This window comes from Psittacula echo, assembly GCF_963264785.1.
Source record: "Psittacula echo genome assembly, chromosome: 2".
NCBI lineage: Eukaryota > Metazoa > Chordata > Aves > Psittaciformes > Psittacidae > Psittacula > Psittacula echo.
Window position 1 is genome coordinate 3,587,377 of NC_137737.1, and position 27,006 is coordinate 3,614,382.

Genomic DNA, 27,006 nt, shown 5'->3' on the forward strand with positions numbered 1-27,006 from the left:
CAGAAGAGAAAACACTCCCCACATCGGAACATCCCTCCAGAGAGGCACAGCTAAACCCACAAACTCACCACGTACCAGCATCAGCTACCTAGCTGCCCTTCTCCTCTCAGCCAGGGGTTTCTTCTACTCCTTGTCCTTCCCCCCCTGCCCCTCTTCACTCCCTCTTGGCTTTTACATTGCTTACACCGTGCTCCATTAGGTATTCACTAACAGGGCAATGTGACTTTTCACACCAGCTCTTTGCATGCACTGCCCTGCAGACTAGGCTGGATAAAGCCTCTCCCCAAACCCGGCTGGCTGGACATCATCCCCCCCCCCCCCCTTCCCCTCCCCTTCACATCAGCCAAGCCAAGGATTCCTCTCTCCCTCCCTCTTTCTTTTTCCACCCCTCCCGCCTTCAGTGCAAACCCAAGATGCAGGCTCCTGCCGAGGGAAAGTGCTCCTTGGAATCATCACCGCGGACCCCGCTGCGAAAGTGCAGAGGAAGAGAGAGGAAAAGCTTTGGCAGCCAACCTCCTGCAGCTGAGGGCTTCGCAAGCAGGGCAATGGCTTCAGGCTCTCAGAGGTTCTCTCTCACCTTTCTCCAGGGCGTGGGATCTGCCTTCTTCATCCTTCAGATCATCTCTGTTCAGGCTGATGGTGAGTTCCCTGTTCAGTGTGGGCTGGGATTGCTGTGGCTAGAATGAGAGCTATCTGTTGAAATGTGTTATTGCATAAAAAAACCCCAAACCAACAAACCCAAACTTCTTTTTTTTTTCATAAGAAACTTAAATACACGCCCAAGTTTGGGTTAGGAAATGTCTGATTCAGAGTGTTTCGAGACTCTGCAAATACCCTGGGGTTAAGCAGAGAAAGGAAATAAGATCCCAGAAGGATAAGATTATTTTATTACAACAAAACGACAGGAGAGTGAACTTTTCCAGAGGAAATAATAATGGGGCAAAGCCAGAACACAAATTAGAAGACTCAGCTATGTTTTAGGAGAGCTCTATAATGAAAAGTATTTTTTCCCCAAAGCACTTCCCCATCTGCCCGCTTCAGATGCCCCCCAACATCGATTTATACAGGCAGGTACTTGAGGAGGGAAAACAAGAAGTCAAGGGCTTTTGTAACCTATTCTGCTTAGTACCACACACACTGAAGGTGACTGCTCACCTTTCTGCACAAGTTTCATCTGCACTTCACTGCTGAGGGATGTGATCAGGACATGGATTTGGTTGAAGCACCAGCTACCGGTTACTCTGAAACCGGACCTTATCCTTGACAATAATCCCAAATAGCTGCAAGTTTCCAGTAGCCTTTTAATGATTGAGGCTGTAGTAATGATGACCAATTTGCCTCCGCAAAAACACAGCTTCTTTTTGAGACAACTCTGTCTTTCCCTGGTAGAGCAATGCTGAATGGCCACTTCTTCACTCTCACAGCTGCGATAGATTTATGCTTGGTCTCATGGTGTTTTTACTTCAACGCACTAATCCTTTACCATCCATGTCTGCTGTATTATTGCAGAGATCTTAAACATGACAGGACAATAAGAAACCTCTTCTTTTTGTTCTCAGAATATTTTTCTTCTTTAACCTAAATTTGTGTCAGCTGATGAGAAAGTATGGCAAAGGGGGAAAGTGAATCTCGCCTGTATGTTGCTACCACCTTGCTTAAAATACCCTTTATAGAACAGAACCCTGTCTTGTAAATGTGAAGAAAAGAACTTTTCATTAAGAATAAAGGGAAATGAATGGGTCCGGCAACTGTGCTGTGTTGCAGGAGGCAAAACTGCAACTCTGCTCTTAGGAAATCCTCCTTCCCTAGTAAAATGCCTCTGAAATGAACTAAAAAGCAATGCATACCCATGAAAGAGGGCTCTCCACTGAGCATAGGTAGGGACAGGACAGGAATAAGTAATTTCTCTTGCTAATAATGTTACATCTGAAGAATTCCCTTACCTTTTCAAGAGCACAGACTGATCTGTATTGCTTCTATAGGATTAATGGCATATTCTCGGCTCCTAAACAGCCATCCTCTAAAAAAGAAAGGGAAAAGTATGTTGTAGATTGCCTTATGTCAGAGTTCATGGCAGTTTTTAGTTGGCATTCAAGAGTTTGTTCATATTGAATTCACACATGGTACAGCGATTATAAGTAAGGGTTAGAATCTCTGAAGTATATTACAGTTGTAGATCAGCACTATAATAGTGTGCTTCCCATTTTCATGTAACTTTTAAGTATCATTGTGAAAAACGTGCAAGTCCTCATTAACGTGCTCTTCAGCGTGTTTTCCTGGTATTAATATTCCAGCAGACAGCTGTAACACTGTCCTGTAAACTACCTGGCGTATTATACATTGATACTGAAGAAAACATGATGTGAACTTTAAAATTTACTCCTACATTTACTTTACATGTTTGAGAAGATCTGACAGTATGAAACAGGGCTAATACGTTCTTTATAAGAGATTCTGGCCTGATTCAGATAGGAAACCACCCTCTCATTTGTTCAACTTGTAGGTGAAAAGACAATTGTGCTACTCTAATACATGCAAATCTGTCTTAAGTGCCAAAGGACCATCCTGGGTGACACATGTATGTGTGTATTTGCTAGTTTTAACTGAAACTAAGTGGCTGATTTGCAATCTGCTGAAGGGATTTTGAATTCACCTTGTAAAAACCCTGTGAAATTCAGACTGGCCCCTGTTAGAGGCAAACCTCTGAAGCTGATTGCAATGTATTTCCCTGAGGAAGACTTAACTTTATTATCATCTCGCACACAAATAATGACAGAGAGCAGGCAATGAAACTGGAGACCATCAAGGTCTGGTGAAGATGTAAAGCCTCAAAGCTTAATTGATCTCTTTTGGCTAGTATTTGCCACAGCACATATTGCTGTAGTGCAGACAGACTCCAGACAGATCAAGGTAAATGGTGAAATAAAAGATGGCTTTGTTTCGTTTTGCAGGTTTTTTACCATTGAAATGTGCTTGCTTATAGCTATTTAGGTTGAGGTCAGCCGGACATAAGGCTTCTCAAGGGCTTGTTCCTGCTCTGACGTACCATAGTGTGCCATTAGTGTTAGTGCAGTTACTGGAGGATAATACAGGTTATCGTGATGGGTCTCAATTATATCCATGCAAATGCAGGGTTAAGTCCTTTGCATTTGCACTGGAATAGGAGAACAAGGATGCAGCTTCTTGTATCCTGCACAGGAATCACCTCTGCTTCCTTCTTGTAGTTTTTGACTCACTCTTTTGTCTTTTCACAGCTGCTAAAATACCCATAAGTGTGAACCATATGTTTCTGCAGAGTACTTGCTCTGAGACTTAGCATGTCAGGAGAGAATGATGGCCATTTATCTGCCTTATTAAGACACTCTTGATTTGAATAAATGTGCTAATTGCAAACTTCACTCGTTGTTCCAAAGTGGAGTTGGTCACTTGCCTGAATTTGGGTTCTATGGTAGATGTATAGGTCAAGCCAGTCAACTGGTAGTGACTATGTAGAGTGACTGCAGAGGTTGCAAATGGAAGGATCCTGAATGCAGAAAGCTAGGCACAATTAGGTGAGGATCCGAAGTACATACTTCTGACCTAGAACCAGACATGTCTGATGTCAAAGGTAGGAAAAAATCCTACTATATTCTTTCCTTTAGCTTGCTTTGCACCTTTTCTTGTAAGAAAGAAGAAAATGTACTTCTTCTGTCTGGACACTTGCATTTGAGCAGCAGGTGTGTAAGGACTGGAGGCTCCCACCTGCAAATAGCATGTATTCTTTTATGATGCAAAACCAAACACGCAAACCATCCCAACTACTTGATCCTAAAGCATGAAGCAAAAATAAAGTTTAAGGTCAACCTGCATTTAGCTGAGGAGCAGTTAAAAGGTGACCTCCCAGTTTTGCTGTTTTCCTGATGATGTAATATTTTAAGTGCTTTGAATCGAATATGACATCATTACTTTAGTCTCTCACAGAAATAAACTCTACATTCATGAATGAGCAGCAGAACTGGTAATTACCCGAATCTCTGCTTGTAATTTTGCAGATTTACTGGAAATTACTATTACAATCAAGGCTTTTGTTACACACAACCATTGAAATGAAGATTGTATTGCTCTTGAAGTACAGAAGTGAGCTGCCCTTCCTCTGCTCTCTTTTACCTCAATTGGAAGATTTTGCCATTTAAGTAAAAAGAAATTAGACTCCTCATTTGCCCATCTTTCACCACATTTATTATCTATTAGTTCAGATAGAACTGATTAGGTTCTGTCCTTTGACCTAGTATCTTGTCATGAGACCAGCACAATGGCCGTGCCTTTCAAAGTGCTTTCATTTTATATTACTTGTGGAGACATTTGTACTTCAAAGTGTATTTGGTTATGCAGTTCTAGGTTTCTTCAAGCATGATGCAAATCCTGCTGAAGACATGAAGAACTCTGAACTCATTTCAGTGAGCTCTGAACCGTGCCTGTATGCTGCAGGAGAATTTCTTCTTGTATCTGTTACTGTAGTAGAATAAATTAGCCAAATTATGTTGTCTTGGTAACAGAGAAAATTCTGCTAATTCCACTAAGATTCCTAAAAGTATGAAGAAACAGGGCTTGCACTGCTTTTATTCTTGAAGAGTCCCTTTTTCGCGCTTCCATGTATCTGATTGTAGAAAGCTCTTCAGTCTCAAAAGCATCAAAAGGTCCAGTTGTTAGAAGCTGAGTTTTGCAGGATTTGATACTGGAAATAAGGCGGAGTGAAAGTAATGAACCATTGGAACAGTTTGCTACAAAGCGTGCTGTAAATTCTCTGTTACTTGGAGTCACTGAATCATGACTGGATGCCTTTTGAAAAGACACACACTAGTTCAACCGTGAGGTTTTGGACTCGATGGTGGAATTACTGGGGGAAATCTACAGCCTGGTTATGCAGGAATTAAGCAAGGTGATAAAAATTAATCCTAGAAGCCCTGAGATCTGTGCTTCTATGGGTATGTTTTCAATCGGAATATATCGGGGTTAAGTAAAAGCTATGTTCCCCTAGTGCTTGATTACAAAGTTTTAGTGCTAAACAATAATAAAAATATTTAAAACATATAAAATATATATTTATAAAAATATATAAAAATAGAATAAATATTTTGTAGTAGTAGTGATCAGGTGGTGGTAGAGGCCAGCGATATAATACAGGCTACTTACTACAGAAAGACTCTTCTTTGTTTCAAGTGTGCATTTCTCTTCAGAGCTGTGAATCCAGCTGTTAATTAACAGTTGGAAAAACTATGTTTTACCATTTATGTCTTACCATGGAAGTTAAAACTTTTTCACTGTTTTCAAAGGGAAACCTGAAGAAACTTACTGTAAAAAGGACATTTTTCATTCTGAACCTGCTGAACTCAAGATGTGCATTAAGTCTCCTGAGAGACTACTTTGCATGGATTTTTAGCTTGATCTTGAAACCAAAGGGACTGGCTTTATTTAAGAAGGCTTCAGAAAAGTGCATAGAATTTTGGGAACAAATTTCCACAACACCTGCCTCATCCTCACATTATGGGAAACATGATACGGGATAGAAAGGAAGGGAGAGAGTTGGGAGGGAGCTCAAATATGGTGGCTCTTCAAAGGTACCACAACCAAAGGCATAATACATTCTTCACGCAAATAAGCACAAAGACATGATCCTTCCTCCTGTGCCTTGCAGAAATATGGAACAGTCTCCTATTTAAAACTGCATATTTAAAGAGAATGACAATACATTTCTTGATGCTATCTCACAGAGAAAACTGATTTCAACTACTCCACGCTGCCATGTGCTAGAGAGAAAGAGCATAATGTGCTAGAAAGAACTTTTCACAACCCCAGTACTCAAAATGACTGTGATATCAAGTATGTGATATATTTTTTAAACCCTTTAATTAGAACTAGCAGTAATAAAAATTACAAAAATATTTAACAAGCATCCTTAGATCTCCAGCTTGAAAATGACAGCACTTTTGGGATAGAAAGTGAAAAAATTCAGTACGTTAATATCTCAAGCATGTTAGCCATGCCACTGTAAGATGCAGGTTCAGTTCCAGTGTTATAGTCTTATTTAAAGGGATTTCCTGGTTTGATGTACTTCTGTGTTTTTCCTTTTACTGTGTTAGCATGTCTCCTTTATTTTCTCCCTGTAAATGCCGCTCTGTAATGTGACACAGCTCAGGATACAGGGATCCAGCTATTCCATTGGTCAAGCGTCCAATAAGTGAACTGATATTTTCTAAGTAAGAAATTAGGCAATACCGGATGACACATTTAAAACCGGGCAGATAGCCACTGAGCATCTAAAGCTTTGGAGAAGATTCTCAGGTTGCTCTGGTAAGCAGGTCAGCCTTCATCATCCGCTTCTGGCTAACCAGAATTTCCTATGAAGCAGTCCACTGTAATTTTCTCAGCCATTAAGTCCTTCCTAGCTTACCCTAAAACCCGTTTGTCTACATAATTTGGACATCCCAGATATCTTTTTGAAGGATGAAACTCTGTTTTGAATCAGTATCTTTGTAGTTTCTAGTAGAAAGGTAATTTATCTTAAGTGCTGGCAAACACGGAACAGTAGTTAAGGAATCTCAATCCTTAGTCTTGGCTAGCTAAAATCTCCTAAAAATGTAATTGTTATTTACTGGTTCAAACACTAAATGATTACCTTAATTTCTTCTAATTATATCTAGATGGAACTCAATCATTAATGATTTTCCTTTTTTAGAGTCTTCTATCTGAAATACTGATAGCTGGAAAATCAGGGTTACTGCCATGTCAAGGTAACATTTATGATTTAAGTCAGATGCTACACAAACTTGCCCTGTATCTCTTTGATGATGCATGTCAATCCTGACAGTCAAATGGTGAAATGTGGAATGTGTGGACGAGTTTTTATATGGGGCAAAGCCTCAGTAAAGGATTACCCTTCATCCCTGCTTACCTTTACAAACAGAAGCTGTTCCACAACTTAAGAATGGTTGTTTAAAACCATCAGATTTCTGCTTGTATTATCTTTCTGCCTACAACATGCGTACTTCACTTCCTCTGTTCATGGATTTGGAAACAGCAGCCTTTGTTAGTCGCATGTGCGTTATTTAAGACATTTTGCAAAGAATCCTGTATTTTGGTACTTAGGACTTTAGAGGCTTGCTTTTTTACACTGCTCTATGTAAACTCTCCTGTCCTACTTACAGTTCATGGTTTTATTTATCATTGAGAATCAAGAGACAATGTAGTCCTGTGGTTAGGACACCCATCTGTGCTTCTGGGTTGCAATTCCTTGTTAGCTACTGTTAACTCCCTGAGAAAATCACTCTGGATTTCTGTCCCTTCTCATCACTGCTTGAATGCTTATTTAAGTTGCTATCTGCCCAAGCCAGGACAACTTCCTACTGTACGATGCAGAATTCCCACTGAAGTAGGAATCTTCTGGACCCATCTGTGCTAACTAGATAATGTAAACGTAAATGACATGTTAACTTGACAGAAACTTCACATTTTTGGCTGTAAGGACTGTGATTGTTCAAGTGGGTTAAACCGTGCACAGGTGGGAGCAGAAAGCTGTCACAGACAGAGCTGTGTGAGTTCCCTGTATTTAGGATTCGATTCAGATTTATTGATTTATTGTAATAATATGTAATAGGGGTGGCATTTAGTACAGAATCAGGCTGAATCAGGCTGAAGGATTCATGATACTGGTCAATATATCCTATGAGTGTGAAGTTAGCTACATCATGAACACTTGGTATGTGCTGGAAGCTATGCGTTCATATACCCACTACCACTAATCTACTTTTGAAGTAAGACATAAGTGTTTCCAGGCATGTATTGACTGAACAGTGTTTAAAAGTTGTCTTCCTGCACCTGCAAGCAACCCCAATCTGTACCTTTGAAATTTGGCAAGTATTCTGAGGGATGCTACCTTCAGAAAGAAGATACAGCCATTGAAGTGTCAGCACTGTAAACTTTATGTATTTCCTTTCCCGGAGACATCCAGCTAATGTGTTTATTCCATAACCCAGTAATTTCTCAAGCTTCATTGCCAAAACCCCAACTGCCCTGTTCCCATTTGCCAAAACCTCCATCTTTCACCCTTACAGCTTTCAGTGTTAAAGTAAAATAAACTGAACTAAAAATATAAGTAACACAAGAGTTTTGCTGAATATGTTCTCCTGCTCATTCAAAAGAGTCTTCCATTAAGAGAAAAAAAAAGAGAATCTGTCTTTCCAGAAGGATGTGAAAACAAAGTGTCTTTGCGGTGTCATTTAGGCACAAGTTGCCACAGAATTACATCATTTAGATTTTAGAGAGTAGGTATCAATCTGTTTCTGACATGAAAGCCTGCGTTGCAATACTGCCTTTTAGATTTGTACTTATAGATGTAGTTGTTAGAAATGTAACTGTAAAATGCTTAGTGATGAATTCCAGGGTTATAGCCTACAGGAGATATTTTGGCTTTGACTATATGCGTGCATATGAGGTAGTGTCATGCTTTCTCTCTCCAGATCTTGGGCACAGACCTATACAGGCAAGACTAATTTCTCGTATGAGATAGGAATGAATAGGGGCTTAGCGATATTTGCTCTTCTGTTGAACAATACTAAAAGAAAAGTTAAGACAAAAGTACTTACAGTCTTGATAAAATTATTCATTCCAAGAAGTAGGATGCTCATTAAAATGAACTCGGTAAAAAGCCAAAAAGCTTCATTTGGTAATAATCTGCAATACTTCTGTTGGATATGAGATGGGTACAATGCCATGACATGTCCTTTCTTGGTGCTGCAGGGAAAGTGTTTGCACTTCAGTCCAAGAACAACTCTCAGGGTCTGGATTTAGCTGAAGCTAAGAAAGCTTGCGTTGACCTGAATGCTCGCTTAGCAACTGCAGAAGAATTGAAAAGGGCTGTTCTGGACTGTTCTTTTGCTGGCTGCTCCACGGGATGGCTCGACGGTGGCTCTGCTGGGTAAGGACAACAGCCTAACCCCTCCTGAGTCCTCCTTCACTAAGAACATTGAACACTGGCTGTTCAAGCACCATGCCATAGAGCTAAATATGCCTCTCTCCCCACAGAACCAATTTTGTATAGCTAATATTGCAGGGACACAAATATGTATCAGTCTCTCAGATATTTCACACATCTGAAGCAATTTTCTCTTCCTCTTTCTTTCTAAATGATGTTGTGGTTCCTTTTCACCTGGCCTGCAGCGGGGTGCCAAGCCCTAAAGGAGCTTGCAGGCTGAGGGCACAGTGCTGGGGTTAGTGTCAGTGCCCACAATGACTCAGTTACTTCCTTCTCCATTAGAAGCTCAGCAAACTGAGCTTCTAATGTGTTCCTGAGGCGTGCTATGAAGACTTCAACTCCAGAAGAGATGAGCACCTCAACTAACACAATTCAGCACATCGAGTGACAATATCGAGCAAACTGAGCTTCTCATGGAAACCACATATCTGTCGCAGGCATTTACACATCTGAACAGACAATAGGCATGTTCAGATAGGTATGACTTTAGATGTACTTGGCTATGATAACACACGTGGTAGAGAGGTTGTTGAGGAAGCTCACCAGTGAACTGATATTGTCACTCGATGTGCTAAATTGTGTTAGTTGAGGTGCTCATCTCTTGTGGAGTTGAAGTCTTCATAGCACGCCTCAGGAACACATTGACAGGCTTCAGATTTGACAAAGAAAGAGACCAAGTCACAGAAAATTAAATGAAAAATGAAACAAACAGCAAATGGAGGAGCTGAGGGTTGGCAGGAATGTCTTGTGTCACTGAAGCTGGGACCATACAGGAATTGTCCAGAAGAAGCATGAGTAGATCTGACGCCCCTTCTCTCTTGGATTTTTCCTTCAGAAGGCTTACCAGCCACAGCCTTTCTTCCCCTTGAGATGCTGTACAAAGTTCCTATGAGTTAGAAGGCAATATCTAATCTCTGTCCACATTCAATGGTGATAAGGTTTTGTTTTACCAAGACACTGTTTCCAAGTTCCCGAACTTTACTGTATGACTGGATTTTGTGGCAGTTGTCAGTTATTTAAGCAAGCATTGCTGTTTGCGTATTTTTAGTGATAAAGTTTCCAAAGGACAGAAAATTGCTGCTCTTAATGAAAGGTGGTATTTAAACAACACCAAGCAAAACCAACAGGTTTCAGTGATCCTTTTTTTTGTTATCCCAGGTGAAAAACTATTTGAACATTTATTTGTATGTACCTTTGGTCATTAAACCAAAACAGGAATCCCTCAGGATGTAAGATGGTGATCTAAACCCTAAGGTTGTTTTTCTCTAAGCCAGTTGCAGAGAAGTCAAGCTCAGAAAGATGCAGAAGTAGTGAAAATTATTCCCAAACCAAAGGACTCTTCCCTGGGCACACCTGTGTTATTCATGTTGATGGATCTCCACATCTTTGAATGAGAAGTGACCTCCCCACGTCTGCCAGGTCCAAAACTATTTAGGACTGTCCAGGTTGAATCTAAACCCTTGGATTCCTCCCAGCAGCTGACTGGCATCCAGTGCAGATCACAGAGCTTTAGTCTAGCATTCCCCCATATCCTCTTGGACCATGTACATCAGAAAGGAGATGAATAGGAGGGAACATGATAAAAGAAGTTCCTAATTTCAGGAAGAATGCACTTTGGTTTATTTGTTTGATGCCTGGAAAGTATCCTAATCTTTCCCCTGAGGAAAAATGGATTAGACATTGGCAGTAGAAGTAAACACAAACAAGCTACGTGAGCGAATTCATTATAGTGTTGCAGATTTGCTGACATAAGACTGAAAACTGAACAAGAGCTCTAGCAGAGATGTAAGGGCTTTTTTACCCCTAGATCAATTTTCCAGCACAAGTCAGTGATTTGTTCACTTCTGATGGCTATTTTATGGTCCTAGTGAATAAATACAATCCCACTCCTAGTAAATATGTCCATTTTATGGTCCTAGTGAATAAATACAATCCCACTCCTAGTAAATATGTCCATCACTGTTGGCTGTTGTGTCATTATTATTATTTTTGCAGCCAAATCAGGGCCTGGAAACCCGTGGGAGTTTCTCCTGCCACATCACTGTGCCTCAGTTGGACTGAGTCAGTGTGATCATATTTATACTGCCTGCTCTCTGGGCTATACCTTTTATATGAGCAAAGAAGAGAATCTGTTCTGAAGAACTAGCCCAGTTTGGGTGACTGTCAAATTTCTCATGACTTGTATGTAAATATGGATCCATTTGTAAGTATGCAAAGATTTTGAGATTATAATGGGACATCCTCTGTTGGATCCAACAAGGCTGTGCCGCCCAGCTCACTTCAACCTACTTCTTAATGACCCATTGCGGTGACTGTTGCCTCCTTAGCTGGTACAGGTGCTCATCTCTTCTCTGTTTTAAGTGAGAATTGAACAGGGTGAGCAAACAGCTAATAGTTAGGGTGTTAAAAAGCATCATTCGGCAGAGAGTGCTGCTGGTGGAAGCAGACAGCAATCTGCTGCTGGAGATGCTCATGTTGAGATTTCTAGCCCATTTCAGTCCCCCCAAGCATCAGGTCTCAACAAATATGATTCAGTTCAACTAATGTAGGATGGAAATTGCTTAAACAAATAGAACCCTGCCAGCCAATCCAAAGAGACAATAAACTGGGTGGTTTTGTGGTTTGAGCAGCCTGGGACAGAACCTCTTTCACAGGCGTAAGGGGATGGCTTTGTCTTCCACTTCCAGTTGTTCAGACCAACCCAATGGAAGGTTCAGGGCTGTTCTTACAGGAGGTTGCTGACAGGTCCAAGGGCTTGGGAACTTTTAAAGAAGAGCCACTGACAAGTAAATAGAGGTAAGAGGATAAGAGATAACTTCTTCCAGCAGCCCAGAAGAACACCATTTACCAGTCAGTCCTGACGTGTAACTTATAAAGCATAACACATTGTTACATTCCAGGAAATGAAATGTCATTAGGCAGGTCTCGCTTGTCAGATGAGCCCTAATAGCTATTTATACTAAAAATCACATTCTTAGGACTTATTTGCATGTCAGACAAGTGAGTCAGTCAAACCAGCAAGCGATGTGCCAGAATCTAAATGAAAAAAGGTGGCAGAGTTCTCTGCTATCTTTTGAATTCAGATGTTGTACTGGAAAACCTTGTGTCAAGTCCTCCAGCACTGGGCATCAGATCTCATAGGGTCTTCTGTTCATTTCTGGGGGTTTTTTGATTTGGAAAGTGAACATGACCCAATTTTTCATATGATTTAATATTTTGTGCTCAGAATGTTAGAAAGCAGCTATTTGTTTTAGAAATTTTAATCCACAATTGTAATCAACAGCTTGTATTGAGATATTCATAGCAAATTTACAAATTTCCATCACTTTCCTAGGACTGAAAAGCTTTCTCCCACTGCTTATTTGTCTACAAAAGAATGAAGTCATGTATCCCTTCTGTAAGAGATCTGAAGCTCTGCATAGACTTTCTGGTCTATGATAGACCTCCTGCAGGGCTGTCAACCCATTCCTTTGTATGAAATTGCCCTGGGCTGGTTCCTACCCAGTCCCTGGAGGATTTATTTCGGAGGGGATAACTCTGGAGTAAGCAAGCAGTCAGCTAGAATAAGCCTTGCTGTGGGAGTCAGAAGACTTGAGTTCTTTTCTTGGCTGACCACAGACCAGATGTTTGCTGCTAGGAAAATTACTTCATCTTTATTTTTCCTTCCTTTTGTTAGTTCTTTAGGTTTTGCACTGAATCCTACTGAACGCTCCTACAGTGTCAAACTCAACAGGGCCCTCATTGCAGATGACACCAGTGGGAAATGTAATAATAAGACTCAGAAATGAAATCTCACAAGACTACCTATTTCTTTTTCTGCCTACTGCGTGGGACTTGCCCAGCACCTGGCAATAGGGTAATAACAGCACATTTCTTGGGAAAGAAAACAGAAATATCCAAGGAATGAATCCAAGGAATATCCAAGGAAACAGCAATCCAAGTCACTAACCCTTGCCAGTCCTCTCATCTGTGTGTGCAAACCCTTGGATTTGCATGAAGTCTGTCCAGGTGTACATGCTATAACAGGCCCACTTGCTTATTTGCAGAGAAGCAGTCCTAACGATATGTCAGTTTGGTGAGTTCTCTGTTTTGTATCAAGGCTGTGGTCTGCTGCCTGATGATAATGCATATGAATTTGCTCCCAGACATGTGTATGAGGTAAGTCAATTAATTCCCTTCAAGAGAAAAATCCAGACAGAGCTAACAGGACACGGTCCAATTCAAGATGCTAAAATGGCTTATGAAAATGTCTGAGGAGGTCTTGCACTCTGAAATGCCTTCATGTCACAAACTCCAGTCCCACAGCCCACACACAGTGTCATGCTCTGCTAGAAGATGACTTTGCCTTCTCCCTGGTTCTTGTCAATCGTTGCAGAAAGTCTCGTACAGAAAAAAACCCAAAGTGTTTCAGGAATATGGGTTTCTACATGAAGGTCAGTCAAGAGACTTGAATTTACTGTATAGAGATGGCCAGTTTGCTCCAAGGAATGGAGCATGAGCCACTTTGCATCAGATCTGCAGGGGATGTGAATCTTTCTTGGCACAACCTGGGAGGACAGCATGGGCAAAGGATGACAGCCATGGCCCTTGTGAAACACACAACCCAAGAACTGAAAATACGTTTCTGATGTATTTTCTAGGACAAGGACCCAAAACACCATCTGTAAACTGTAGAGTAGCCATTTACTTAGCTGGGACTCACACTTTCAAATTGTATTTTTACTGGGAGAGAGTTTTTTAACAAACTTTGAGGGCTTCAGCAAAACTTTGGCACAAAAGGTAGGGGTATGATAGTGAAATTAGTTAATGCTAGAACTCATTCTTAAGACCAAGGAAAATCACAGTATTGAACAGGAAGGTAAGCCTGACTTCAGAGATGGAATAACAGAAATGGGGTTCAATGTAACAGTACTATATAAAGTATTATGTATACTAACAGGAATAATAATATAGAAAGTATTATATATACTAATAAGAATTTCTTCCCTGAACTAGCAGTTCACTTGGAAAAGGCAGACATCCAGCACTTCTTCCAGGAGAGAGGGGCAGTACTGAAGGACTTGAACAAGGCACTGATGAGACACCTCCTGTACCAGTACAATGTAATTCTGGGCATCCAAGCTCAGGAGGTATGAGTTCAGGCTAGGATCAGTCTAAGAAAGCTCCTCTCTCATCAGAAATGATTGAAGGTGATCACTTTGTTTAGCCTCACAACATGAAGACAGAAGCAGGTTAAGAAAGACTTACCCTTAGCATGTGCACAGGAGTGACTAATGCCAGGATTTTAACTTGCCAGTTAGTTCTAATGAGGTTTATTTTCTAATTTTCAAAAGAACTCCACATATTTTGTCCTTTTTAAAGAATCTCTGTCATGTTTTGTCCTCTCTGAAAGCCTTTTGTCTAAGAATTGAGTTTCTTTGTAAAAGCAAATATTTTGGAGGTTTTATTAAGCCCTTGGTAACTAATCAGTAACATCTCTGATGAAAGCCATAAATTAAACTAGAGCCCATAAAATTAAATCAGGTAAAACCAGCTTTCTAGTGACACTTGACATGTCTTTGAGCACCCAACTAGTCCAGGCCAGGAAGCAACAAGACTCTACTCTACATGAACTAAGAATGCTCAAATTATATTTATATACCAATATTATAGTAAGATGACTATATAAAATCTTCCATACTAGGCTACAGTATGAAAATCTGCATGAATGGGACATATTTATTTAATGAACAGAGGCCTTACTATTTCAGTAGTCATATGTAAAATTTTAAGCACAAAAGGCTGCATTTTGGTGTATATTTTTAAGACTAAAGGATATTGGCTCTGCCTTGGTAAGACCTCCTTTTGACATTTCCAGTGGCAGTATTGCTGTTGGAATGTCTTCATGTCACACTTAGCAGCTGCTTTCTTTGGGTCACATCCAGCCAAAATTAGCCTCTATAGTTCCCTGTCAATGGACTTTCCAAAGCTCACCTGTGCTCCCGTTCATGACTTTTCGGGGAAATTTTCTTCCCTTTGGTGATTGTGAACATGTCATTTATATGTTTTTCCTCATCAGAGCCAGCTTTATAATTTGCAGTTTCCCAAACTATGGAAGGGAAAGACTAAGAATAAAAATCCTCTCGTTTGGCTTCCAGACTCCTGATTTCTTTTTCTCTTACCTCGTTACTGAAACACAAGTGGTAAAGCTGACCCAGGAAAAAAATCAGCATAGGATGCTAAGGGTTTATCGTGACTAAGAGAAGTGATGAAGCTTTTACCTTTCTAACTAGGGGAAGGTTTGTTATATTATGTTGTGAACCAGACTTTTACAGTCCCTCAGATAACACATTGTTGATGATGTTCTGAGTAGAATATATTCATATGCAAGTTCATACTGCTATGAATAAATGTCATAAGACCACTCTGACTCAGTGTATTTATCGACTCAGACTACAAAACTTACAATCAACTGGCAGATAAAGTAGTGACAACTAAACATCCCAGTCCCACATACTGGTTTCTGTGCTGATGGATCACACCATGTCACATAAACTCAGCTGCTAACTCCATATGTTTTAACTTCAGTTTACAGAAAAGTTTTCAAGTATTATAAAATTGCTATATAATTATCTTAGAAAGTAGAAGTACCAGTGGATACTACTAAAAACAAAATTATAATTTATATATATATATTATGTGTTTGGTATATATATCTTTATTATCCATGCATATATGCAATATATAAAATTAGGTAGCATTACCATGGCTTGATATATCATTATGATATATTTAATAAAATATATTACATAATGGCATATTATGGCATATTGCGAAATGAATGCTATTCCTGCCAGCTTTTCTGCTATTTCCTCCTTTGAACGGAAGAATTAGAAGTGCAAAATATACCAATTACTCATTGGTTCATAATATATTAGAAAAAATTTAACCCGTGTTACCCAAGTTGAAGGCTTCTGGGGAGTCTGGTTCGTACCTTATTGCGCTATATATTACATCTGCTCATCATGTGTGAACATGATCAGTGCAATATGTGAGCCATGGCACAGGGAAAACAATGATCAGTATAGCCAACCTTTGCTCGCTCTTTTGGGGTAGGTACAGAAGGAGGACTGTTAATTGTTCTTTGTTGGATGAGTCATATCATACAGCAGGAATTAAGCCGAGGTTCAACACAGTGCTCTGTGTTTACTCACGTGAGAGGAGAAGAGGCATCATGAAGCACGTTGTTCTCCTAGGCTGGGTGGCAGTGGACTGAGAAGATTCTCAGTACTTTTTGGCTTGGCTTTTCAAGGAACCAAAGGAGACACCATCAAGACACCCTCTCCCTTTCCATCAGAGAGCAGTGGGTGTTGTCAACACCACTAAAACCCCTCCTTTCCCCACTATATTTTTTCCTTAATGATAGTATACGGGACTTACAGAGTCTGTAGCGGTAGTATGTCTGATTTCTATGCTGAGATTGTGAGTTCATAGCTGTGGAAGAGTCATTTTCAGGGATGCATGGACGTTTCATCTTTCATGCAGATGCATATTAAATACAGAGGATTATTATGCATGACCAGCAGTTTGAACTCAGTACGTTTCTTCTGAGCATGTCTACTTTCATAAGAGACCTCCTTAGAAGAAAAAATGAAATTGCATCCGTTTCTTACATACAGGGTACAAAATCATGCATTATGCTGCTCTAAGCATCAGATCACAGTGTATGCTGAGTAATGAACAAGTCTAAGTTCAATTATTACATGAAAGCAACAATAACAGGAATAAAATTCCCCGCATGACTACATTTTTCTAAATGACTGAGTAGGTGGGTGTATCCTTAAGAAAAATACAGAGTTTGTGTCATTCTCTCAACTATGATGCATGCCCCAGTGCAACTATTCAAGATAGGAAAGAAACAAACCAGGCAATGTATTTCCCCAACCGCTCTGGAGGGTGCTAGAAAGAGCAGGAAAAATACATGATGTTTTGTTTCTTATTTCAGCATGGCAACATTGCTGCTGAAGAAATGTTCAAATATGTTGAATTCTGAACTGATAGCCTTTTTCCAGTCTTCAAATGAAAAATGTAAGAAAGTTAAAAGCATCAGAATCTACGTTTTAGAACTGAGACAAAGCTCTACGTATGTATTTAATCTGTAATTACAGATGAAAACCTAACATTTTAGGATTTTGGGAAACCTATACCCCCCCCCCAAGAACTCAAAGAAAAGAGACTCTTATTGTATATTTTCAGTCATACCTGGAGTGCTGGAGTGACTGCAAAGAGATTATTCCTATGCCAATGCCATTGCAGGTCTGATCCTTACACCCACTATTCAGAAATGCTGAGCACTCTGGAAGCTCCTTTCAGCAGCAGTAATAACAGCTTCCTGAAGATGTTTAAAGCTTGTAAGACTGAGCTTGTAGTAGGAAACCACTGACAAAAAGGAGGAATGAGAGACATTAAATAGACTATATTTTTTCTATTATTTATAGGTGTACAAGACATGATTTCTCTCATCACAGGAGACTTAGTTTAGTGAGAAATACATTTTAAAACTCTTAATGTCATTTACAGCCTTTATTTATGTGTAATGACAAAATTACATGCAAGATAAACCTATGTAAGTTTGATCTCATTGGATAGCAGCTAAGAAATGCTCTTAAAATTAACACACTAATCAATATATCCCATCAATTACAAACTTGTAATACTTGGGATAAAAAAGTAAGAAAAACTTGCTTTTCAAATACACACTCATACATGTGAGGTACGTATCCTGTTTTGGAGATGAGCTGACGACGCTAAAGATGCATCACCCACAGATAACTTTTTAGCCTACTGAAGAAATGATAAAGAAATGACAGTGCTTTGGAGAGAAGCAAAATATCTTGTGTAGAAATTAGAATTAGAAATCAGAAAATTCATGATACGGTTTTCAGAAGTGGTTCCCTTGATTGAGCACAGGAGGGAATGTGGGCTGATTTTCAGAGACCAGAATTACATGATGGCAACAATCTCTGTTAGTGTTTGTTTCTTAAAAGAGACTGAAGTCTTCAGTACACAATTACAGACAAAAGGTACGGAGTTCTAAAGACCTGTCAGTATGTGTCTGCTCAGCGCTGCAAGGCATAACTGATCCAAGTGCCTAAGTGAGTAACTGGCAAGATTAAAGTTGGTTAGTAACTTTTTGAAAGGAGACAAAGCTGTTTCATTCACCTAGGCCCTGTAAGACCTAGTGCAATAATATGAGAATACATACAAAAACATTCTACTTGATGGCTGATTCTCTCAGTCATCTGAACTGATCAGGTCACTTTTGTCCAGGTGCCTGATTACTACTGACTTAGAGGACTCGGGCTTTAAATGCATTAAATTCTGAAAGGACTTAATTTTAAACCTGTATGGACAATATTGTTCTTCAATCAATCAACCCCCCAAAAAAAATCAAGGGGTGTTTTTCTTACAAAAGAAACATATGATTTGAAATCATAAAGGAGCTTTCAGTAGGGGATGTCACCATGTTGTTTTCCAGGGCAGAAGTGGGGTAGGAACCATTCTGGTACACATGCGCGACCACCATCATATGGCTTGTTTCATGTTGCTTTTGTTTGTTTACACTAAAAGAACACGAAAGTAGTGTATTTAACTGCTCAAAAGCTAACACACGCCAGAATGAAAATGGTCTGCACAGACATAATTCAGCCCACTCGTGTAAATCAGTTGTGACACAGTATTTAAGTACATGATCAAATACTGGGCTTCCACTAGATATTTTCCACGGGCAACATTGATTTTATTCCCCAAACTGAGTGTGGAACTGATGGCAAAATTAGCTCAGCCATTGCACAATACACAATGATAAATTTCTTCCACTGGAAGGATTCCTCTGTAGAAAGCATTTTTGTCTTGCTTTCACCAGAATAGCTGACCCTGCAATGCTTCTACAAACCTGGCTGTCCATAAAAAATAAACCCCACACCATTAATATCCAGCTGCAAAAATTTGGGCTGAATTTGCTTTCCCAGCCTTTGTAACCTTTAGTGTAACAGTAAAACCAGTGTTTTCTACAACAATCTGTCTTCTATTTGTTAGGTTTAAGCAGCCAGCACAGCTCAGAGAAGACATAATTACTAATAGCTTCCTTCACGTTTAGCATCTATGGAGTTGTAAAATGAAATACAGATCTATTACCTTTGTTCAAGCCTACAAAGGGCAGCAGGATGGATTAGGTATTGCTGAGTACCAAACCAGAAGTAATGGGGTTTACACAAAGGTTGGAAATTACTGTCAAAAAAAATTAGCAGTTTTTCTTCCAAGAACTCAAGATGAATTTTCTGAGCTTGCCTGTGTTAGCTTTTGAGCAGTTCCATATGCAAACTTAATGGTCTTTTGATGCAAAATGCTAATGATTTATTTTTGGATCAAATCTTGAGGTTTTTGTTCATTTTTATCCAGGTGCCATTGGTGGCAATTTGTATTGCTGGAATGTGAGAGCAGAATGTGACCTAAAATACTCTGGGACTTCATCTGATGCTTAGAAGTATCAGAGAATATAGAACCATAGAATATGATAAGATAAACACACTTTATTGCTTCCTATGCCTTGAACTGATCTCCAGCAGACATTTTTTGAATTACTTCTTATTCTCCTTTAGCGTTTTTCACAGCTCTTCCCACACTCATGCCTTTTGTGACAACTCTTAAACAGTTCAGCTGAGGCTGAAGCCTGGCTACTGTGATAAAAGATCTCCAAATGTCACCTGCATGTACAGCTCCGGAAGATTTCTGATTACTTTTTTTTCTTCTTCTTCTTTATTTTAGGACAATTATATGCAGAAAGACGGGCAGCAAACAGCAGAGCGTGAAAGCCATTGATGTAAAAATTGAAACCGATCCCTTTGTGAATGACCATTATGATGCTTTTTGTGTAAAGGATGAAGGTCAGCACTGATATACTATTAAAATAATTCACAGTCATCGCTGGTTGCAACAGATTTTGCCTTAGATTTTTCTACTGCTGAGAAGCAAAGAGAGAATGTTAAGGAATAAATCTTTATAGTCACCCACTAAGTGAGCCAACTGCTGCAAAGACATTGGTTGCAGAAAACAAATTGCATTATCCGTCGTCTTTGCTGCAGTTTAGCAAGTTCAAACAGCACTACTGATCTGGAAGAACCCATTTTGGTGTTCACAGAACTTTATGGAAAGGAATATATCTGGCACCGATGCAACAGAGATGCCTGAAGCATCTCCCATACTGAGCATGTAAATGAACGTAACTCAGAAAGCTGACTCCAAACTGCAAAACACCGCACTGTTGCGTATGTATCAGTATACAACATTTACATACAAATAACTTCATTGCCTTCATTTCAGTTTTGGTTTGGGTTTTTTTCTGTTAACAAGTGTAGACCAGCCCACAAGGGACTCTGGTATGTCATGGATGAGTCTGAAAACCAAGTTATTTCCAATTTACGTAGATGCTTAGACATTTCAATATTCAAATGCCAGAACCCGCAAGCAAAGATGGATTCTCAAGGCCAAAAGTAAATTGTTACTGGTAGGCAGGATCGTGTAAAAAAGTTTGGGAGCACCTGGAACTGATTGTTGTTGTTGGCAGGAAGTTTTGTATCTCATTTCCAAGGAAAGCAGGGGCAAGCAGATGGCATTTACTGAGAAACAGTAAGTTCACCACACAGGATGGCATTTCAATAGTCAGTGGCAGCAGTGGGAATGAAAATATGATTTAAGTGAAATGTGGCAGAGGTGATGCATTATTTGATGTGCACCCAGTCATTCAAAAATGTCAGGGTTTGACCATCCTCTAAAGTGAACCTCGTGGTATCAACTCCAGGCTCCGTGCTGCTATGAGCGGCGCCAGCTCCATCACCCAGTTGCTACTGCTGTCACACAAGCGCTGTTGTGTTTTCTTCCATGCAGCTCCTCACATGTAGGAGCAGCTCCCTGTAAACATCTGCAGAACTCTCTCATTGTCTTCCTTTAAGTCTCTCTTTTGTCATCATCTCCCCCCCTCGAGAAAAACCTTGCAGGGGGTGGGACAGCTGTGGGATGCTGAAATCATTGCTCCAGCCACTATTGTCCCGTTGTGCCCTTGTGCTCCCCTGTCTATCTCCACCTGCTGCATCTGAGCTTACATGTAGATGCTGAATCTTGGGAAAGGAATTGTCTTTGCCCTTTGCATTTGGTTACTGCTTGCGGCAGGGGAAAATTCGGATCATTTGCGAAGGAGAGACCGTTATGAACAACTTATTTTGTACAAGGCAGGGAGTTTCCTGATGACAGAATGGGATGCTCACGCCAATGTGCTCCCCAAATAGTCCTTACACACTGAAACAGTTCTGATGACAATAAGGTCCCCTCTGATTTGAATATATAAAAAACTGTGGATGCATCATCGATGTTTGAATAGAAAGGCTAAGGCAAAGTTGTGTGGCAGAGCCTAGACTGTAGCGGGTATGAAAAGAGCAAAATCCAGGAAGGAAATAGCTTTAACATGCAAATGTAACAGATGAACGCAAGCTAGCACAAAGCAGTTGACCGAAAGAACACCCTCCACCTCAGGGATGCCGCTTTTAGTTTTGGGAAGTAAACATCCAGTAAGAAGCAGCAGCAGCAGCAAACCCTACATCACAGCCTCAAACAGCACATTTGCTTTCCTGTTTTATACATGTGGCTAATGGCTACACGTCTAAGTTACAATCAGTGAGTTGTTTCTTACTTGAAACCTCTCCAGTATGCTTTTTTCTTTTAGAAAAGTGGACATTGCTTTTAATTGATACAAATTCAATTATAACACAGTAATATATTAGTGGTAAGACCTGTGTATTGAAATCAAGTACAAATAGCAAGTTGGTTTGCCCTGCCGAACGTGATAAATCCTAGGTTCCTTATACTGAGACCTATGTCCCCATTCACAGTAACAACAAGCCTTTTCATTTCTTCCATATTCATCCAACCAATAATCTGCAGTCCTATATGAAATTAATCTGCTTCATTCTCCAGTATTTCTTACCCTCCACCCATTATCTCCCCACCTTCAGGGCACTCTCAGCTTCTTGCTGGGTCTGGGCATGGCTGGCTGGACTGAGGGCTGCATGTGCTGTGGCTGCCTTAAACCTACGAATATGCTGCTTTGTCCACCCATGTGCAATGCTGCCTGCCTGGCCAGCTCTGCTTGTGGGGACAGGTAAGGGCTGAGTCCTACTTATGCCCATCCCAATAGAAAAGATGCCTAGCTTTGGCTCTTACCTCTTTTAAACTCATCAAAATGAGCAGGCACTCGGCAGCTTTGCCTTGGTCAGACTTGGCTGAGATCAGCCAAAGGCTCAGACAAACAGGCACGTTGAGGACAGAGAGGGAACAGTCACATCAGTCTTCTTCAGAAACTGACTTGATGATAGCAGCTCTTCTCAATTCCGTCTTAGAACAGTTAGTTCTTAGTGTTGTGTGAAAGGCATCTTGAACTGCCATGAAATTTCTAGTACAAACCAACATAAAACTCCCTTCTTAGGCCTTGATTTCTAATTAATCTTTAATCAATTAACATTTAGTGCATTAATGTGTTCAGTCGAATTGCTTAAGCAAACACCTTGGTGTGCCTCAACAGCCAGCACAGTGGTGAGATGCTAGCAAGAGCTCTGGGTGTGCTTACAGAATCAGGCTTTTACAAATAAGAATCTCAAAGAGAGAGAGATACCTTTTTTTCAGCTTCTGAAATGGATTTTGTTCTGTACCCACAGAAGAATCACAGCAGTCTTTGATGCTAAGAGTTATGTTTGACAGGGAGTTGGTAGTGAGAGTTATGTTTGACAGGGAAAGACGTAGCTGCAATGTTCCATGAATGCTGTGAGTATAGCCATGGGTTTCGCAGTCTCTGTTTCTTGTAAACAACTGCTTTATGCAGACATCAGGATCAGGAAGACAATTCCATAGCAGCCCAGGATCTGCTGAGATCAGAAAGTTTCTCTCTTAGCCCTGAGTGCAAAAATTACCTAAAAATACATTAGATTCTGCCTATTCTGAAAACTGAGTATCACCAAGTAAGTCAGATCTGGCACACAGACCGTGTATTTGTTTTCTATCAAAGCTCATAAGAAAACGCCTTGAGGTATAAAAGAGATAAAGCAAGAAAAACAGAAAGTTGGAATTTTCCCTATGAATCTTTTTTTGTAGGACCACATGCCATTTAACTTCATATGTGTGTAATCCTCTTGGTTCCCTTTCTTCTACGGCTTTTTAAATGCAACAAAGGAAAGATCTCTTTGTTAACAGGTCCCACATTCTCCTGGTTCTTTCTTTCAGTGACCCACTGATATTTACAGGCAACAAGTAAGATCTCTATTCCATAAGGCTTTAATTTGCTGCCACTATAGAAAAACTAAATAGGCAGTGACTTGTAGTGTGTAGAGTGTAAATGCAAATCAGACTTTGTTAAATGACTGCTGGCTCTAGCCACCCATCAAAGTTTGATGGCTTATGTATGTATTTCAGTTTGCCTTTTTTCAGCAGTAAGAAAGCACTGAGCACAGGCTGTTGTTCCACACAAGCCATGCTTTGCCAGCTCCTGGTACAAAAGCTGCAGACAAAAACCTTGAAGCCTGTCCACAGGAGTGGCTCAGTTTGATGAGCTGCTGTCCCTGTGGTACTGCTGTACCTGTACCAGAAAGCACAGGTCTGGCAAAAGGCTGAGCAGGAATTGTCATAGCAACTGAGACTGCAGTAGGACAAGGAGCCATAAGATGCTGCAGCCCAGAAAATTCCTCTACATTTTACACAGATAAGCACAGCAGAAAAATGGATGTAGGAACTTCAGTATGTCTTTGCAGGGTACCAACTTTCACTTCTGTTTGTCCAAGCTGTCACTCAATATGCTCTACAGCAATGATGAGACCTAACAAAGTCTCATATGAGTCAAAAGTTCCCCATAGTGTCCATCCATTAATACCTTTGAAATCTCTGCTTTTCTTTCTATCCACACACCAGTCAGATCTCTCTTTCAGTATCTCATAATTCTCTGTCACCACGTCTGTTGCTAGCTTTTACAGTAAAGCTCCTTTCAGGTTTCTTCTTTCCTGGTAGGTTACAATGTTCTTTCTGAAAGTGCTTGCCATATTTAACTAATTTAATTGTTACTGTTCTGCTTCCTCTGGCCACACAATTAAGAAGCAAGGCTTTACAGATAAGAATACCCTCTGATGTATAATTATCATATGCAGCTTTGGGATCAAGACTTCTCTCAGAGTATGGCTTCCATTTGTACTGATGGAAGCAGCTACATAAATGAAGTATGCTCTACTATGAAGCAATATTTTTTTTACTCCTTTCATCCACATCAATCTGTATTCATCCCACTAGTTCACAGGAAAGGCATTAGCTGCTAACTGCTCCTCACTTCCTTGGATGCCAAGCCTCCATAAGACTGTACATAAACTGAGCTTTGTGTAGCCTCAAGAGCTTGTTTTTTCTGTCAGTGCGTGTGTGTGTGTGCATAACTCCCACTAACTTCTGAAGGTGTTAGACAGTATATATATGTATGTGTACATTATGGAGAACAGACTTCAAGGCTTTGACTTCGGTAGCATATCCTTTCAATTAGTGGCAGATGTTTTTCAGCATACCTGGCTGAGAAGTGGTCAGCAAGATCTAGCAGACGATTTCTAAAAGCCTGATCCAAAAGGACTTTCACAGAGCGGGGATGTTTATCGTAGGATTTTCATTTCACTACAAGGCAAACAACCGGCAACATAAATACATCGTCTTTCCAAATAAACATGGATTTACCTATGCCTGGGTCTGAAGTGAGTAGATGATGGGAAAAGCTGCAGCTGGGACTCACAAGAATCTTGCAGAGTGTCCCTGGGGCAAAAGCAGGAAAGCCTGAGCTTTTGCAGAGAGTAGACTGGAAAAAAACTTTACTGTCAGAACTACTGCCCATGGAAAACCCTGGATGTGAACTGGTGTCAATGGAAATGTTGTTTCTAACATCTTGTGCTGATGCTGTCTTAAAAGCAGACTTTAGCAAAGTAGCACGGGTGCTCTCTGAAGATGCTTCTCCTTCTGCATGTTTAGGAGCATAGTCTTGGAGATCATTTTTTCAGCTTCCAAGCAGAAGTCTTTCCAAGGATCATAGTCTTTGCTTAGCCAACTAAGTAAATAGGTTTTTGTACCAATGCCAACTGTTTCAACAGGAAAGATCCATGCTAGAACACAGGCCTGGCCCTAAGTTTCTCTATCCCGTGTAATTACGAGAACTCCTGAGCTATTACCTATTGCCTTTTCACTTTTGGTTGTTTTGTACCTGGACAAAAACAGGGTTTGAATCTTCAGTTACTTTGGCAAGTGGAGCAGTTGGTTTTTCTTCCACAGTCAATAACGGCTCTAGAACCACTGGGAAAAAAATCACAGATTTGAGAAAGAATACAGAAGTGTTTATTTGTACTAACACTGCACACTTTGTCCATTGGGTTTTTGAGTAAGATCATGTTCTTGCGTTATAGGTTTTCTTGTTTTGGTTTTTCTGTAACCAAGAAATGTCTGTCCCAAAAGCGACTGTAAAAAATCTGGAGGAAAGGGGGACATGACAAACACCTCTTGAAAAGCACCTCTACGAGAGAAAGACCTTTAAGTGACGAGAAACCCCAACGCTTAGAAGTTCTTTAGATCTTGACCCACCTTTTTAACAATAGCCAAGATTGTTCAAACCTGGAAAAAAAGGGTTAAAATCCAGTTTACACTGGGGTTAGCAGTTTTCTCTCTGCACTTCTTCCATGCAACAAAAAACTCAGATCCATTGTTATTGTTTATAGCAATTTTGGCTTCCTGGCTTTTAGTGCTATCAGCAGAAATATTATCAAACACCTCATTAGAAACATTTAGCTCTTCATATTCTCACAGAGAGCAGAGCTGTGTTACCCTTGGCTGTTGTTGAAGAGCACACGTCACCATTTATTTAGGGTGTCTCTAACCTAAAACTGGGGGAATTTGAGCATCAGGGGAGAAACCTTTGATTTTGAAAAAGACTAGAAGGAATAGTCTGAAAACTGGCTGGTGACAACCTGGACTTTCCTTTCTGTGAAGGTAGACTGAGTCATTGCTCAGCCTCTGATTGCTTGCATTGAAGTGCCAGTCTTAAACAATTCCATAAGCAATTCTGCATTTAAGAAAAATGACTTGTGTCCAAACTTTTTGCTTTCCAGTCCCAGCATACCCAAGCCTTTTTTAGCCTTTGCAGAAGCAGGCAGAGAAGACAGCTGTACCTAAACATCCTGAGCTAACTTGCTGGAAACAAAGGCCCTCTAGGTGCATTGCAGTTGCACATCAGTAACATCACAGTTATCACATCACAGCTATAGCCTAATATATACCTAAACAATTACAGCTGAAAACAGTTATGAAGGGGGATGAGGGCATGAATCAGATGAGATGTATGAGTTCCGTGGAGATGTGTAAGTTTGTCCTTGGTGTAACCCTTTTAGCACCGCTGTTAGCACTGCATTTAAAGACTTTTGCAAGGTCTCTACAATCTCATTTCTTTTTACCTTCCAGACAAGCCCTGCGGGGATCCACCGTCCTTCCCCCACACCATCCTGCATGGCCACACTGGCTTTGAAATGGGGGATGAGCTGCTGTATGTTTGCGCCCAGGGGTACGTCATGGGCAACAAGGAGACAGCATTCACGCTGCTCTGCAATAGCTGCGGGGAGTGGTACGGGCAGGTTCAGGCCTGTGTCAAAGGTAAGCTCACCCAGCACATGGAGCATCCCTCCAGGAGGTCACAGCCTCCCATCGGCCCAACAGAGATGGTTTCAGGCATACAGGGGTACTTCCTCCTGGGCACATGAAGTCCCAGGGAAGCTCTTGGTGACTGCAGCATCAATGTCTTAGCTGGCTCAACAGGGCTTTTCCAGCCCTGCTGGCAGATATCTCTAGTAAACCACAGGAGAGAATAATGTAGTCATACTCACATGTGCATAAAGTTCTTTTTTCTGGTT

At 40.5% G+C, this 27,006-nt stretch overlaps 1 protein-coding gene across 1 annotated transcript in view; it reads left to right on the top strand.

Annotated features, from left to right (window-relative positions):
* Positions 1-545: 545 nt before the first annotated feature.
* SUSD5 (sushi domain containing 5) overlaps positions 546-27,006 on the top strand; it is a gene marked incomplete at both ends in the record, with an annotated part of 36,587 nt that continues 10,126 nt past the window's right edge. The window contains 4 exons of the mRNA XM_080611466.1: positions 546-639; positions 8,776-8,953; positions 19,817-19,935; positions 26,561-26,749. Of these exons, the coding sequence (XP_080467592.1) occupies positions 546-639; positions 8,776-8,953; positions 19,817-19,935; positions 26,561-26,749 (580 nt within the window). The remainder of the gene's footprint in view (positions 640-8,775; positions 8,954-19,816; positions 19,936-26,560; positions 26,750-27,006) is intronic.